Source organism: Rhopilema esculentum, chromosome 3 (genome assembly GCF_057945365.1).
Source record: "Rhopilema esculentum isolate cy_ngs chromosome 3, ASM5794536v1, whole genome shotgun sequence".
Taxonomy (NCBI): Eukaryota; Metazoa; Cnidaria; class Scyphozoa; order Rhizostomeae; family Rhizostomatidae; genus Rhopilema; species Rhopilema esculentum.
In genome coordinates, this window is record NC_142817.1 from 5691970 (window position 1) to 5709282 (window position 17313).

General features: G+C 35.6%; 2 protein-coding genes across 2 annotated transcripts; both read left to right on the forward strand.

Moving 5' to 3' along the window:
* Positions 1 to 6489: 6489 nt before the first annotated feature.
* Positions 6490 to 10450, forward strand: LOC135688634 (uncharacterized). The gene is made up of 4 exons (XM_089112368.1): positions 6490 to 6846; positions 7320 to 7935; positions 9047 to 9126; positions 9253 to 10450. Exons 2-4 carry the CDS (start codon positions 7749 to 7751, stop codon positions 9379 to 9381), a joined length of 396 nt encoding a protein of 131 aa, XP_088968494.1. The 5' UTR covers positions 6490 to 6846; positions 7320 to 7748; the 3' UTR covers positions 9382 to 10450.
* Positions 10451 to 11019: 569 nt separating this feature from the next.
* On the forward strand, positions 11020 to 16430 carry LOC148960510 (cortactin-binding protein 2-like). The gene is made up of 6 exons (XM_089113009.1): positions 11020 to 11116; positions 12592 to 12814; positions 13723 to 13854; positions 14307 to 14398; positions 15038 to 15089; positions 15525 to 16430. Exons 1-6 carry the CDS (start codon positions 11020 to 11022, stop codon positions 15697 to 15699), a joined length of 771 nt encoding a protein of 256 aa, XP_088969135.1. The 3' UTR covers positions 15700 to 16430.
* The last annotated feature ends 883 nt before the right edge of the window (positions 16431 to 17313 follow it).

The following is a 17313-nucleotide window of genomic DNA, read 5'->3' on the forward strand; positions in this document are numbered from 1 at the left end:
GTAAAAAAAATTTTTTGAAAAATTTCAAGATTTTTCAACTTTTTTGCAGGTCCGGGGTCATGAATTTTTTCAAAAATCACAAAGTCCTTATTTTCCTGAAATCAGCATAATTTTCACCGAAAAGACCCGAAATGGCGTTCAGAATGTATTTTGTGGCTTTTTAGGTTGTTTCGAGTAAAAAAAAATTTTTGAAAAATTTCAAGATTTTTCAACTTTTTTGCAGGTCCGGGGTCATGAATTTTTTCAAAAATCACAAAGTCCTTATTTTCCTAAAATCAGCATAAATTTCACCGAAACGACACGAAATGGCGTTCAGAACGTATCTTGAGGCTTTTTAGGTTGTTTCGGGTAGAAAAAATTTTTTGAAAAATTTCAAGATTTTTCATCTTTTTTGCAGGTCCGGGGTAATGAATTTTTTTAAAAATCACAAAGTCCTTATTTTCCTAAAATTAGCGTAATTTTCACCGAATAGACCCGAAATGGTGTTCAGAACGTATTTTGTTGCTTTTTAGGTTGTTTCGAGTAAAAAAATTTTTTTGAAAAATTTCAAGATTTTTCAACTTTTTTGCAGGTCCGGGGTCATGAATTTTTTCAAAAATCACAAAGTCCTTATTTTCCTAAAATCAGCATAATTTTCACCGAAAAGACCCGAAATGGCGTTCAGAATGTATTTTGTGGCTTTTTAGGTTGTTTCGAGTAAAAAAAAATTTTTGAAAAATTTCAAGATTTTTCAACTTTTTTGCAGGTCCGGGGTCATGAATTTTTTCAAAAATCACAAAGTCCTTATTTTCCTAAAGTCAGCATCAATTTCACCGAAAAGACCCAAAATGGCGTTCAGAACGTATCTTGAGGCTTTTTAGGTTGTTTCGAGTAAGAAAAATTTTTTAAAAATTTCAAGATTTTTCAACTTTTTTGCAGGACCGGGGTCGTGAATTTTTTCAAAAATCACAAAGTCCTTATTTTCCTAAAGTCAGCATCAATTTCACCGAAAAGACCCAAAATGGCGTTCAGAACGTATCTTGTTGCTTTTTAGGTTGTTTCGAGTAAAAAAAATTTTTTGAAAAATTTCAAGATTTTTCAACTTTTTTGCAGGTCCAGGGTCATGAATTTTTTCAAAAATCACAAAGTCCTTATTTTCCTAAAATCAGCATAATTTTCACCGAAAAGACCCGAAATGGCGTTCAGAATGTATTTTGTGGCTTTTTAGGTTGTTTCGAGTAAAAAAAAATTTTTGAAAAATTTCAAGATTTTTCAACTTTTTTGCAGGTCCGGGGTCATGAATTTTTTCAAAAATCACAAAGTCCTTATTTTCCTAAAGTCAGCATCAATTTCACCGAAAAGACCCAAAATGGCGTTCAGAACGTATCTTGAGGCTTTTTAGGTTGTTTCGAGTAAGAAAAATTTTTTAAAAATTTCAAGATTTTTCAACTTTTTTGCAGGACCGGGGTCGTGAATTTTTTCAAAAATCACAAAGTCCTTATTTTCCTAAAGTCAGCATCAATTTCACCGAAAAGACCCAAAATGGCGTTCAGAACGTATCTTGTTGCTTTTTAGGTTGTTTCGAGTAAAAAAAATTTTTTGAAAAATTTCAAGATTTTTCAACTTTTTTGCAGGTCCAGGGTCATGAATTTTTTCAAAAATCACAAAGTCCTTATTTTCCTAAAATCAGCGTAATTTTCACCGAAAAGACCCAAAATGGCGTTCAGAACGTATCTTGAGGCTCTTAACGTTGTTTCGAGTAAAAGAATTTTTTTTAAAATTTCAAGATTTTTCAACTTTTTTGCAGGTCCGGGGTCATGAATTTTTTCAAAAACCACAAGGTCCTTATTTTCTTAAAATCAGCATAAATTTCACCGAAACGACACGAAATGGCGTTCAGAACGTATCTTGAGGCTTTTTAGGTTGTTCGGGTAGAAAAATTTTTTTGAAAAATTTCAAGATTTTTCATCTTTTTTGCAGGTCCGGGGTCATGAATTTTTTCAAAAATCACAAAGTCCTTATTTTCCTAAAATCAGCATAATTTTCACCGAAAAGACCCGAAATGGCGTTCAGAATGTATTTTGTGGCTTTTTAGGTTGTTTCGAGTAAAAAAAAATTTTTGAAAAATTTCAAGATTTTTCAACTTTTTTGCAGGTCGGGGCTCATGAATTTTTTTCAAAAATGACAAAGTCCTTTTTTTTCCAAAAAATCAGCATAAATTTCACCAAAACGACACGAAATGGCGTTCAGAACGTATTTTGTGGCTTTTTAGGTTGTTTCAATAAAAAAAATTTTTGAAAAATTTCAAGATTTTTCAACTTTTTTGCAGGTCCGGGGTCATGAATTTTTTCAAAAATCGCAAAGTCCTTATTTTCCTAAAATCAGCATAATTTTCACCGAAAAGACCGGAAATGGCGTTCAGAACGTATCTTGTGGCTTTTTAGGTTGTTTCGAGTAAAAAAAATTTTTTGAAAAATTTCAAGATTTTTCAACTTTTTTGCAGGTCCGGGGTCATGAATTTTTTCAAAAATCACAAAGTCCTTATTTTCCTGAAATCAGCATAATTTTCACCGAAAAGACCCGAAATGGCGTTCAGAATGTATTTTGTGGCTTTTTAGGTTGTTTCGAGTAAAAAAAAATTTTTGAAAAATTTCAAGATTTTTCAACTTTTTTGCAGGTCCGGGGTCATGAATTTTTTCAAAAATCACAAAGTCCTTATTTTCCTAAAATCAGCATAAATTTCACCGAAACGACACGAAATGGCGTTCAGAACGTATCTTGAGGCTTTTTAGGTTGTTTCGGGTAGAAAAAATTTTTTGAAAAATTTCAAGATTTTTCATCTTTTTTGCAGGTCCGGGGTAATGAATTTTTTTAAAAATCACAAAGTCCTTATTTTCCTAAAATTAGCGTAATTTTCACCGAATAGACCCGAAATGGTGTTCAGAACGTATTTTGTTGCTTTTTAGGTTGTTTCGAGTAAAAAAATTTTTTTGAAAAATTTCAAGATTTTTCAACTTTTTTGCAGGTCCGGGGTCATGAATTTTTTCAAAAATCACAAAGTCCTTATTTTCCTAAAATCAGCATAATTTTCACCGAAAAGACCCGAAATGGCGTTCAGAATGTATTTTGTGGCTTTTTAGGTTGTTTCGAGTAAAAAAAATTTTTGAAAAATTTCAAGATTTTTCAACTTTTTTGCAGGTCCGGGGTCATGAATTTTTTCAAAAATCACAAAGTCCTTTTTTTCCAAAAAATCAGCATAAATTTCACCAAAACGACACGAAATGGCGTTCAGAACGTATCTTGAGGCTTTTTAGGTTGTTTCGGGTAGAAAATTTTTTTTTAAAAATTTCAAGATTTTTCATCTTTTTTGCAGGTCCGGGGTCGTGAATTTTTTCAAAAATCACAAAGTCCTTATTTTCCTAAAGTCAGCATAAATTTCACCGAAAAGACCCAAAATGGCGTTCAGAACGTATCTTGAGGCTTTTTAGGTTGTTTCGAGTAAGAAAAATTTTTTCAAAAATTTCAAGATTTTTCAACTTTTTTGCAGGTCCGGGGTCATGAATTTTTTCAAAAATCACAAAGTCCTTATTTTCCTAAAATCAGCATAAATTTCACCGAAACGACACGAAATGGCGTTCAGAACGTATCTTGCGGCTTTTTAGGTTGTTTCGAGTAGAAAATTTTTTTTGAAAACTTTCAAGATTTTTCATCTTTTTTGCAGGTCCGGGGTCATGACTTTTTCAAAAATCACAAAGTCCTTATTTTCAAAAAATCAGCATCAATTTCACCGAAAAGACCCGAAATGGCGTTCAGAATGTATCTTGCGGCTTTTTAGGTTGTTTCGAGTAAAAAAAATTTTAAAAAATTTCAAATATCATTTGCATCATACTTGTCAGCAAAAGTACTGTTATTGTGGATCTATAGCACTAATCATATCCTTTTCACGTTGATTGATTCTGCCTAATTGATTACAATATCTTGATTTGTTTATTTTTTAACTCAATGACGTCATCGTTTAAACACTAGACACATAAACCCGACATATAAAACACAAAGCATTTAGGTTCATGTTTACCTTATTAGATCTTAGGTGATAAACTTGTTAAACCGTTGATATGTAATGTACTATATTATTCTATTTTTGTGGACAGTATTTATTATCCTGTTCAACAGTGCGGGAGCGAGCTCCTAACCTTCGTGGCAGCTATTGAACAAGCATTAGAATTTATGAAAGTTTGTGACGTCACCCTAATGTATCTAAGTGATTGTTCAGTCAGCAGTGGTTGTTCATCATGTCCTCGTTTCATATTTCTGGAAACAAGGGTACCGTTTCCGGAATGTACGGGAGGTGCTGTGTCTCGATGTGCAGGTACCGCGATATTGCGACTACACGCAGATTCGGAACACAGTACTCTCCTTGGTGTTTCCAAACAAAACGATGCCTTTTTGTAATTCCAAGCACGAGGAGTCAATGGCTCGTATACCTATTGTAATTTCCACCGCTTCCCTTGGTGACTGATCATCAAGATTTAAGGCTCCTAGACCAAAACCTATTGATATTGTATAGAAAAACCTGCCCAGGCGAGTATGCTCAAAGTTCAATGAGACAGTGTCTTTAAACAAATTAAATATAATTAAAGTAAGATCAGATTATTTACATTATTTAATCAGAATATAGAACCTCCATGTTAATATTTATGGATTTTCATAAGTCAACTGTATCATCTAGCTATGGATATTTTAGCGAAGCCTTTTCAGTGGAACTAGCATTTAAATTTTAGATTGCTAAATGGCAAAGGATGCGTTAGGTGGCATGCATTAATGGGTTGACCCAAGGTTTATCTCATGACGCTAGGAATAATTTATGTTACGGTTCAAGCATAACTTCCAATTAGGCCAAGAATATAATTGTATATAATTGTAGTATATATGTGAAACAACAAATCGAATTATTCACGATGGCACGACCTCGTGATATGTTATACGTACAAGGACGTTTTAGCAAATAACAAATTATTTCTTCGTTGTTGGGCAGTAATTATTACTTAGATATTTGCGTTATAGATGGGGACTAGCATTTAAATCTTTTTCCAAAATGGGTTTATCCAAAAATTGAGGGCATGCTAGAAAGCAGTTTTATGCGGAACGGGCTATGAAGCATGAACTTAACGGTGTTTTTGTTTTGGGGGATGGGCACCATATTTTGCCATGATATATTACTCCACGACTTGTCTTCTGTTTTTGTTTTTCAAAAGAGCTGCTTGCTCATATTTGAACTGAACGTTATCTTTTAATGAAGAGAATTCGATATCTCTTGCTGCTGCGTTGCGGGCAATGCGTAGCATTCTAATAACTTTTCATATGTTACTCAACTACAGTCTTTTGTCAGCCAAGACAAGAGAACAAAATTAAATAATCAAGCAAAATAGGGTCTTTTTCACTCTATTTTGTGTTCTTTCAGAAAGCAAATAGCTATCCAAGGAAACGCAAGACAACAAGTCATACGTGGGGTGAAAAGTAGTAGACATTAGACATTAACAAACTTTGTTATTGGTTCTTCCCATATTGGTATATTTAAAAGTGCACTCCCGCCCCTTCAGCTGACAGGATTATTTGTCCTAAAGTGAAACTAAACATGCACACCTGAACTATTCATATTACGAATGCTTATCTTATGGTAGTGACCCAAGGAGGATACCCCCAAGTACACAACAGGGGGAGGGGGTCTCAACAGAACAAGGTACACGACAAAACATTACTCTTCTTTACATAAAGGGTAGGGAACCTCCAATGCCCTTAACACCTTTCTGCTTCTAGTATCAGCAACTCTCAACAGGAAGGTGTCTGTTCTGATATAACCTTTCCGATGATAATTGCAAAGGCAAACACCGTTGTTTTGTGGGTGGGTGGAGAAACCATATATGGTATTTAACTTAGTTTTATTTTCCTATTATTTATAAAGAAAATTTTGTTTTGTTTATTTAGAAACCAGAGGTTGTTTAGCTCAAATGTTATGGTGATAGAATTGAAACTATTGCTCTTGTTAGCATCTGCTGTCATATGTCAGTCTGTTTTTTAAGTCTTAACCTTCTAGTCTTAAGTCTTAAAGGCACTTTGTCGCGTAACTGGGTGACGAGTATTCTTTGAGATTGTGATAAGTGTAGGCAAGGTTTCCATCAAAAACATTTGCTATACAGTAATCTCTATAACTCTGACCTCCAAAGAAACAATAAAAATGGTTAGAGTTAATGAATGTTCAAGTTTTCAGGGGTTCGTGTTATCGGGATTTACTGTATTTGTATACATTTTGTTTGAATGATGCACACTGTGGACAAAAAAGATTTTCTAATTCATTATTTCATATATATATATATATATATATATATATAATTAATTTTTAACAAAAGATGCGAGTAAAATGTTTTTTTAAATTTTGGCGATAAAATTCTATGGTTGTATGTACATAGCCTTAACAACAACTGCGCGCGATAGACACTGAATCGGAATTTACTTATCTTTCTCCTTGCAGGTCGGTTCATTACGACACTCAAACAAAAACAATTAATAATGACCTCATAAAATGTCGAAAATGTCAAAATTACAGAGACATCTAATGTTTTCAGAGACTTTTCAAGAACGCTTTTTACGCAGTACCTGGCCACTAGTGTAAATTTCTGCGACATCAAACCTGTATGTTGCCTTTCATCGCATACATCGGTAAACAAAACTTATTTAATTATTTGCAAGAATCTGAACTGAAGTATTGTTTCCACTTTTCTATAAACTTTGAATTGATGCTTTTAATTCTAGATTCCTGCACCCTACTCATTGCAGTTGCCGCAGGTTATGGCTGGGGCTTTTCTGATGGTATGCTAGTGACCTTTGAAAGTACTTTAAACATTTGTGAGAGTCTGTTATAGGTGCAGCAATAAATTCTTTTGCTAGATAGCTGCATATCCTAAGCAATAGTTGGCTGGCTTTGAATAACACTTGTTATGCTAAGGATCCTTTAGGATTTTTTAAATTATTTTGGAAATTAACGTCCATAAGCCTGAATGCAAAATAAAACATTATTCTTTATTTGCTTTAGTTTGTCATGTAGTGCCTGTGTAATACTGTCAAGGGAAATCTTCAAGGGATTTTATTAAAATTCTTGCTTGATTTTTTGGACAATGTCAGATTTGTCTTTGTTATGCTTCATGTTTTTCAAGTTCAAGTGGGACGCTTGAATTGATTTCTTTGTTTGCTTTTACTAGCTAGAGGTGGTTAAACTTCTCTAACTTCGCTGCATGTCTTATCTGTCAAGTTGGTAATATTTTTTTCTGTATTTTGTATTTTAGCAGATGGTTTGGTGATGTATGATAGTATTCTAGACTTCATTGGTGAATTGCGGCTACAAAACGAAAGTGAATGGATCTCCGTTACAGAGGCCGTGAAAAAAATTTTCTTGGATAAGATTCCTTGGAGAGCGCCTAGAGGTCTGAGCACGAGTAATGCTGGTACGTCACTTCCGAATCGATTTTCTTTGCAAATGGGCTCACATGTGATAGTTCGACTTTTTTGTCAAATCCACAGTGCTGTTAAGTAAAAATACAGCACTTGGTGTTGTGATGCTTATCAAAGCTCAGATAGCTCCACGACCGTGACAATTTTATTCTCGATAGATTATGACAATATCAACGATTATGCCAAATTAATTATTAGGCCGTAATTTCAGGCCCTAAACGTTTGCAGTTGTATAAACATTAGCGTTTCCCTTGAAATTTGCGATGTGTTTTGCCAGTTTCTTAGCCTTTCTTCGTTTTAGACTGTTTACAGCGATTTTCCAGTCAAGCGTCAGTCGATTTGAGCTAGGATCAGTTGCCTGGACGCCTACAGGGTTTCCTGCAGGTATCACGCCTTGGACAGCAGCATGGCAAGATAGATCAAAACCTTACCTGACTATTCGTCTCAAAGGTACTGTTGCAACATGTTAACCTCTTTTCCCCTCCAAGAGTCTTAACTTGCTTTAGAAAACGTTCACGAGTTTCGGTCCTTGTAGGGAGCCTCCATCCGTCAAATCAAATCAAACAATTCATTGGCTGAAATCATCGAATTAGTTCCAGAAGTTCTTCCTAATTCTTATTGAAAGTGAAGAAATCCCCCAGATTTGTTCTTGTCCATCGCCAGTTTTTACTGACGTCAACCACAAATTGATATGGTACTGATTTTATTAGAAGAAAAATCCCAGTGTTAGAGTGACTACGTAATTACATCAAATGAGTATGCAATTGGAATACCACAAAAATTTTAACTTACGTTTCCTTACATTTTCAAATTCATTACCTTTTTTGATACGGTGTCACCAACATTCAGAAAGGACAGTCAAAAGAGATATGCTAAAACCTCTGGCTAGTTAGATCTGTATCATTGGAAATGTTAATACATGATTAGGAAGATATTAAAAAAAGTTTCGAACTTGCTTTTCAGGACAACTCTTATTTTTTAGTTTCCGTCTCCTATTTTAAAAATTCAACTACATACAAATTTTCAGTTACATTAATACAATACTACATACAATACAAATTAAACACAAATCTAAAAACAACAGAGAAATAATAGCCTACATACCAAATTGTATGAAGGGGAATTCCTTAAGGAGGGACTCTCTGAATAGTTGGGCTAATCGAGGAGAGAGCACCACTTGTTTTAAGAATGAATATGAGTTATCCCTAAACATATTTTAACTTATTTTGAGAGCTTGGTCAACCTATCCTCTTTCCTTTCTTTTTAGACTAAAGATGCACCTAAATTTCTGCTTTTAAGTTATAGTCAAACATAAAAGGATTTTTTATTAATGCACTTTTACGTTGTAGTTGATAACTGCACGAAAAATGCTCTTTTTTGGTTTTCTTTATTTGATAGAGTTTATATATATTCTTAACAATATTCTCAATAATTGTTTATCTCTGATTAGAGGTGTCTAGTTTGATTTTCGTAACGACAAATTGATTAATCGTTAGCAATTTTCATTGTCCTAAAGCTTTTGTCCTAACGGTGACAACACTTTTTAATCATTGCTTTTCAGATGAAACAACTTCAACATTTGATTCAGTGGCATACTCTACGTCTTTAGAAAATACTTCGTTACAAGAATATTGCAGATTGGTGAGCTATTCTTATAGCTTGAATTTTTGTTATAGCTTGAAGTTTTGAACTTATTTGAAAATACACCCACTGTTGATGACAGTAATGATTTTATTTCCACATAACATATATGATTTCCATTTTCAGATTAAGCGGTACAGAAATGTGCTGTTCATGACTGACGACACGATAGAGGCTAAGCATTTCATTTCCTGCTTCTCCCACTGGCTCAAGGTATGTTGTCTACAGTATCCTCCGTATGATATCAACCGGTAAGATAGCAGTTAATGTATGTTGCTTAGAAAGTCGTTTTCCCTAGACGGGGGCTACATTAACTTTACTTTCAATGATTTAGAAGATTTTCTAAGTGCATATTATTCTTTGGGTTGTGTCATTATAACAAGTTGCATTAATCTGATTAATAATGAATTTTCTACTTTTCATGTCTGTTCTTTGTTCCCCTGTATAGAATAAAAAATTATTTTGTTTGGATATTTTCCATATTAAAACTTGCTTAAAAATAAGCTCACCGTGATAGAAAATTTGTTTTCACCAAATTCACCAAACGTAATGAAATTTTGTTTCTTATTCATTTCCCAAATCTGAAATTTTCAGCGTAAGTAATATTACGTAGTATCATATTACATTACGATTCCTTTTGCGCAGTAAGATGTGTATATTTTTTTATAATTGACTCTTGGATTATAAGAACACCTTGCTCAGTAAACCTAATCTCCGTGATATATCCCTTACCATTACGTAGCAGCGTCTTCACAAATACTCTAGTGTCTCTAATAGAAGGGCCCCCTTGTATTGACTTCAGAAGAATTTGCCCTCCGCTCTGTCGCTTATTAGCACCCGCCCTTCTATTAAATTTTACAAACCTGTCATGACCAGGACACGCAATTTTCACTTGTCAATAATTCCTCTTGTTCTGTTTGTCTATCTTTATCTCTAACAATCTATCCATTATCAAGTAACCAGTGTCACCATCCTAATAATTCCACTGCCTTTTAATTAAAAGATTTACCAACATCCACTCCTTTTATTAGCTCCCCTTTGGCATTGAAGTTTACTGACATTTTATTGAAAATTAGCCTACCTGAACATCCCCTTCTATTAGCAACTCTCTTCTATTGAAAACTGGCCGACATGAACACCCCTTTCTATTAGCACCCCTCTTCTATTGAAAATTGTTCGACATGAACACCCCCTTCTATTAGCAACCCCTTTCTATTGAAAACTGGCCGACATGAACACCCCTTACTATTAGCACCCCACTTCTATTGAAAACTGGTCGACATGAACACCCCCTTCTATTAGCAACCCCTTTCTATTGAATACTGGCCGACATGAACACCCCTTACTATTAGCACCCCACTTCTATTGAAAACTGGTCGACATGAACACCCCCTTCTATTAGCAACCCCTTTCTATTGAAAACTGGCCGACATGAACACCCCTTACTATTAGCAACCCCCTTCTATTGAAAACTGGTCGACATGAACACCCCCTTCTATTAGCAACCCCCTTCTATTGAGAACTGGTCGACATAAACACCCCCTTCCATTACCTCCCCCTTCTATTAGAGACACTAGAGTACGTTTGCAAAGTTCGCTTTCTCATCTAAATGGAAACGAAACAAGGGTTTTCTGTTTTCACGTAAGCGTCTATGTGGAAGGGGTTTTAAAGCGTTTGTTACAGGATCATGTCATTTGAGATTTTCTCAGAATTCGATAAGAACTCTGCACGAAAGGGCATGTTCACTAATTTAATTAATTTATAATGAGCTATATGCTTGATTATATGCACACAATTAGCTGAGAATCCCATTTTATTTTGAGCTATATCTTTATACGTATATCCAGTATTGCATGTAACTTGCAAGGATGAAATTTATTTTTCAATCAGACCATGGACGAAATTCGAGGCAAGACAAGTTTTATTGCCAGCGTCGAAGAGAATGAGATTTGCACTGCTCAGGAACTTGTGAAACTGTTACGAGAATATGGTTGGTATCTCCGTAAATTTGTGTTTTATTATGCACCCCTTATATGTCCCATTGATAGGTTTTTACTAGAACTAAATATAGTTTCATTTCAATCCAATGCATTTCCCATGCCTGATTTTTGCCATACTTTCCGGGCCCCTGCGCAGAGTCCAAAAAGACCTTGGAAAATTCCATGTGAGAGTTGTTTATATGCGCGAGGGTTTTTGAAAAGGAAAGGTAATAATTTGTTTCTGAAGGCAGATTTCTGATTTGTATTACGTAGACGGGCATAGTAGTTGATTGGAAGCATTTGATTTGGCTAAGCGTTTTTGGAGCACATTTATTCGAGTGATTCTTGTTCGCATGTATAAATTCAAACAGCAGTGGAAGAGTCTATTTTTTACGAACGAATCAACCATTTCTCAAAAAAATGCTATTTGCCGATAACCTATGAAAGGACGTACTAGAAATCATAATTACTTTCATAGATTTCATTTATAAATATTGTCGTGAACTCAATATTGCTTCGAACGCAACAACTACATGAACAGTTCACGAAGCAAGAAATAGACCTTTTTAATTTTTACCACGCCGAAATAATCACTAAAATCATTACAACTCTACTCACTAACCACCACTAAGAAAAGAATCCCCCTTCACGGGCACACAGCCTCTATTTATACTCCTACTTATTATTACGTAACTTTACAAAAATACCTACCGTGATTACATCATACTTGCGAGATTACCATCGAACGTTCCAGAAATTTCTACGCATACTAATCATACCATGAATTATAATTACAAAGCAATGTCAGCAGGGAATAAACAAAGGAAGTCTTAAACAAAACAACCGCATACGTAATGTTTCTAAAAATTAAGTTAGTTTTCATCACGTGTCTTCGTGGCACTCAGTGACTCCGTCACAATATATAATTTGTTTTCACAAAAATATAAATCATGTTATGTTTCTGTTATCTGCTAAATATGTACCCTAGCATATATTGCTATATAAGTCGTCATACCAAGTCACATACCATATGTAGACGCACATTTTAACTGTCTTCCAGTTCTCAAACATAACGTGTATAGCTGTTTAATAATTCTAGATCAATCGATGTGTTTCGAAACATCTCAAAGTGTTTTACAAGGAAATGCATTCGAATTAATTGATATGTTAGGTTGGATGAAATTTGGCTATCTTGCCAGTGATAGGAATTGTAGCTCTCCTGGTGGACATTGGAAATCTTACTTTTTGCGTCTTTGTGAAAAATAATTATGATAAATTAACAAAAATAACTCCAATTCTAGCCTATTACATTTCAGTAAAATGTTAAAAGAATGCTTGAAAATTACGCTATTGTTCCTTTTGCCACATACGGTGCTTGGAAAAAGTTTCTCCATAGCACCCCATTTCCACCTTCAAACGGTGTTGTATTGTGTGATCAATGAGCTTAGGCGAGTCCATTGCAATGCAGTTTGTTGTTCCTTTTTAGGAGCTTTGGTTGAGGTGAATCGCGAGAGACCGAAGTGCTCAACAATTATTCTGATCGACGTTGATTTCATCCTTAATCGAAAATTATCTTCGGATGTCTTTGTTTGGCTTGGAAAACGTGGAACAGAAGAACCCTTCTATCTAAGCAATGGCATTGGAGTGAACAGTCAGCTTTACTATTTGCAAAATGACGTCATCGTACTTGCATATGCAACAAAGACAAGGTAAATAACCTTTACAGTATAGAACAACAGTATGTTAGGTTTCCGCTTTTCCCTGCTAGTTATTAATTGTTGGAAATATCATTTATTTTTTGTCATCAACTGTCTTGCTTAAAGTAAAGGCGATTCCTGTATGCGAGCCGTGCCCTTAGGCCAAAGCATGGAGGCAAAGGATGGCCAGTTCCTTCAATGCAGATTCATCACTCCCCCCCCCCCCCCCCAAAATGCAGATACTGTTCTATTCTCGTTTTCTTTAGCTTCCCCGTCGTTGTTAGTCCTTCCCTAAATAAAGGATAGAGCCCAACCTTCAGCCTTCAGAACTGCAGCAAAATTGCCTTACCGCGGTCGATAGCCTGAGCTACTAAGGGACATATATTTTGAAGACGGTACAGCTGATGATATTTACAGCTGCTAACAAACCTTTAAGGCTGATAGAGCGCTATCCACGAGAGCTAGAAAGGAGACAAAAGTTCCATGAGACAAAAATTCCCTTTATTAAATCGTACTTCTATCCAACCTTTAGCACCATGTTCCCTGCCAGAGTTTGAAATAACATATCATTTTGAGTAATCCTGGTCATGCGACTAAGAGATGTGGCATCGACAGAATTCAGATTTGTACATCTGAAGTCGATTGCTTCAGATCTAGTTTGCCAAAGCAAGGATATTTCAACCCTTTCATACTATGCATGAGTTTTTTGGTCTCAGTTCAAAAATGAACACTTTGAATTTACTCAGATTTTATGGGGACGTTGTGTGTATCAAAACTACTTGTAAAGCAACAATCTTTATATTATTCAGTATTGATTTTTTATCAGTGTTTGTTGCCTATTTCCGGCTTTTTTCCAGCCATTTGCAGCCAAGATTTTAATACTCTATATTTACTTGTTTTAAGTGCTCACTTTTTTCCAGCATGGACCGATTTGGGCAAGGAATTCATAGATTTTTCAAGTTAATTGATCTCCCACCAACCATGCCTGTTCTTCTGCAACGTTGGCTCCGACAAAAGGCAACACGAAATTCAGAAAGCCGATTAAACTTCAGGTGAATATCTTTGTAGTTTAGGTTTTACAGTTAAAAGAGTGTTATGGCAGCGAGATTTTTAATAGACGGGTTATTGGCTCTCTCACTTCTACAAGCTACTTTTTCCAATTTAAGGTTTAATTTTCTATGGGACTGCTCTTCATTGTGTGTGAACAGGTGCTTTCATAATTTCAATACGGCAGAGTCTTCAGATTTTCAGTTTTCTTTTTTGTGCCATCTTCCGAGTGCCCTCTTCACCTGGCACATGACTAATGCGAAATGTAGCACAATTATGAAATGTGAAATGTGAACAATTAGATTTATACCTTTAATGTCAATCTTAATTTAGATACCTTTCTTACAATCCAATCACACTCCCATGTGACGTTAATTGTCAAGTCACTCACAGTTTCAGAAACGTTTTAAGTTCTTCCCAGTTCACAATCTCTGAATATTGCTTGATCCATTTTTAGGGAAATTGATAACTGGAGCTCCTGGATAAGCGATGTTTACAGAAGATCTAGAATCGATCTTGAAAAGCTAGACATTAAATTGGATATGCCAGGTTTGTCGTTATTGTAAATCATGTTCATTTTGTCTTCAAAATTTGAAGTTAATTTTTTGTAGATGCCAAAGGTCGAACCATTCAATTTTGTATCTTTATTTCGTAATTCGTTGTCACTTGTGTAAAAGTTGTTTCATAGTATATCTGCTTATGCTCAATGTCACCTGGTGCTGCCATAAAATGCCCAAAACACTTGTTTTGATAATGTCACCAAAACCAAATAAAGTCACACTCAATTTTCTCAGTTTCTTCAGTGCCATATTGGTTTTTACTGAAAAACATACCAAAAAAGATTCAAAGCTAACTAGTTGCAGGTACCAAAGCGACGATTTCCAGCTTGCTTTGAGGAATTGAGAGTATGTAAGAATGTGCCTTCTGAACAGATCACTTAGTTTATAGTCTCTTCAATTTTTGCTAGTTGATTTTCAATTGTTCTGTAATTTGGATGCAAACATGAATCGATTCGAAAAGCACTTTGTATTGTTACACACAAAGCCATCATTTTATGGACAGTCAAGCCAATCTGACTGCAATGTGTTTCATAAATTTCTGTTAGTTCATTGGTCGTTTGTGTCAAGACATGATCTAAGCACGATTAACAAATCTGCATATTACTCACTGTCATTGTTTTCTTCGCAGATCTTGGGCTGTTTCTGTCTGCTCCTTTCAGTGATTCAGCCGGCCTTAAAAGGTAATGATTTCATGTTTCATGTCACATAATTTCGTAATATAATACGTTGATTCTATTGATGTTGATGAAATGAAGACTTAAGACAACATTCACAATCTTTCTGGAGTTGTTGGTTCCCTTTCGAAGAAGGCCGCTTGGTCGCGTGCTTTCTGTAGAAATGTGCTGGGAAATCGCTTTATCGTGACAAGATTTACATATATATTGTACTAAAAGCAAAAAGGTGTCATAAGTGCCTAGGCCTATGCAAAAGTTCCTATGGTCCATAGGCTCTATGTTTCGTGCGCCTTAGATAATACTGCGCCTCTGCTTGTTCTTGTGTCTAATACGGCCTTAATGTCATATTTGGTAAGTTGCATTCCGTCTTCTTTCTCCCCTTCCTCGTTTGAAAATAGAAACCCTGCATTATTATGACATAAGGTATCCTTTTCTTTGCAGCTGGGCTGAAGACCTTTGGTTGCATCACTTTCTCCCGCAAGTCGAGAGTTCTGTGGAGGAGCAGGTTGCCGAGGCAACCAATACTCAGCAGGACTTATTGATCCAAGTCGCTCTGAACGCATTCTTAGAAGGAGCTTTTTTGCCGGGCTGCCCATGCAAATTAGATATCGGTTAAGTTAGGACTAAATTTTTAGATATTTTAATCGACTCTGCTAGACATAATGCTGTCTGACCAGGAGGAATGTACTCATATTCCAGATATTTTGTCGGTGGTCGAAACAGGAAGATTTGACGAATTTCCGTAGATGCTTTCATCTAAAGGAGGGACTTGAAAATTTTTTAGAGGAAATGACCTGTCGTTCTCTGATTTCCCTGGTGCAAATCAAGTCCTGTTTCGGATGCCAACACTCTTGTTGTTCATGTGTGTAACACCTTTTGCAATTAGATATTACTTTCACAAAGTTTTTAAAGAGGCCGGAAGTTTGTCATAATGTGCAGGCCTAAGAGGGGACGTATTTTCGTCAAAATTTTCGTCGCAGAGGCACCATCTTTTACCTTGTTACCTAGCAGTCCAGCCATATGATACTCTGGGTACCAGAGCCTCAATAAACCGGGGATAAAGTATTGTAGACCGCTTCGGTGGCAAAGAAGGAAGCTCAAATAATTATTTCTGGAACTAATTTCGAACTACAGTATTCTCTCCAATTAACGGACACTCTAAAAGGCGGACACCTCTGATTAGCGGGAAAAAAAATTTTTTCCCAATCATTTTCTGGTTAAAGTCTCATAAAAAACTTTCTAAAAAGCGGACACTTAATTAGCGGACACTCCAATCAACGGATAATATTGTTTGCACAAAATAGTGAATTTGGCTTTTTTTCTTTCCAATTAGCAGACAGTACAAAACATTTAGGAGCCAGCGAACAAAAAAATAAGACAAATGAATATTTTTTCAAGTATTCCGACAGAGGGCTTGGAGCTTCCGACAGGGAGGCTAAAATGACTAAAATATGCAGTTTTTCGTACGTTATTGTGTCAAATTTGCTCCGACAATAACCTAAAATTGCCTCCGATGGGGGGGGCTAAGTGCTTCCAACGGAGGGGCTATAGCCCCTCTAGCCCTCCCCTGGCGCCACCACTGATTACACCTTTTAGATACAAAACAAGGGTCTATTTAAACTTTGAAACTTATATTGCAAAACTTTCCAAAAGGCGGACATTTCCAATTAGCGGACACCTTGCTCTGGTCCCGACAGTGTCCGCTAAATAGAGAGAATACTGTATATTTCTGAGACTAAATAATGGAGACTCTGTCGCCCAGGGTAGCCATATGACTGTCTACTGACAAAAATCTCTTCATATCCCCCTTCAACCCTTCTTAAGATTTATTGAATTACTTATCTTCAGTTTCATTTTAAGCACTTGTTATAAACTGCCGACTGAATCAAATAAAGTTTTATCTTACTGTTCTTATATACAAATTCACTTTTTCTAAAACGAAATGTTTAGACAAAGTTACGTTGCAATTAGTTCTTGCAGTTAACAGCGTCAAAAGATATGTAAATGAAGGAACCCTCGTTGTAAAATAGTGCTGTACCAGAGCATGCTACCTTTCTAGTTGATAAGTATGGAAAAACCACTGCCCCAGTTTTCAACTCTTTATTATTCAAATCTATTTGACACTTAAGGTGGTGGAAAGGGACACTGTGACTCCTGACAAACTCTAAAAGAACATATTGTACTTAACACAGAACGGCAATTGTTGTACTTAACGACGTCGGAGAATTTT

Coding starts and splice junctions, on each gene's coding strand:
- LOC135688634 (XM_089112368.1), top strand. CDS start 7,749: ATGTGTTTTGCCAGTTTCTTAGCCTTTCTTCGTTTTAGACTGTTTACA. Junction 7,936..9,046: donor CCTGACTATTCGTCTCAAAG/GTACTGTTGCAA, acceptor ATTGCTTTTCAG/ATGAAACAACTTCAACATTT. Junction 9,127..9,252: donor TACAAGAATATTGCAGATTG/GTGAGCTATTCT, acceptor TTCCATTTTCAG/ATTAAGCGGTACAGAAATGT.
- LOC148960510 (XM_089113009.1), top strand. CDS start 11,020: ATGGACGAAATTCGAGGCAAGACAAGTTTTATTGCCAGCGTCGAAGAG. Junction 12,815..13,722: donor GCATATGCAACAAAGACAAG/GTAAATAACCTT, acceptor ACTTTTTTCCAG/CATGGACCGATTTGGGCAAG. Junction 15,090..15,524: donor GATTCAGCCGGCCTTAAAAG/GTAATGATTTCA, acceptor TTTTCTTTGCAG/CTGGGCTGAAGACCTTTGGT.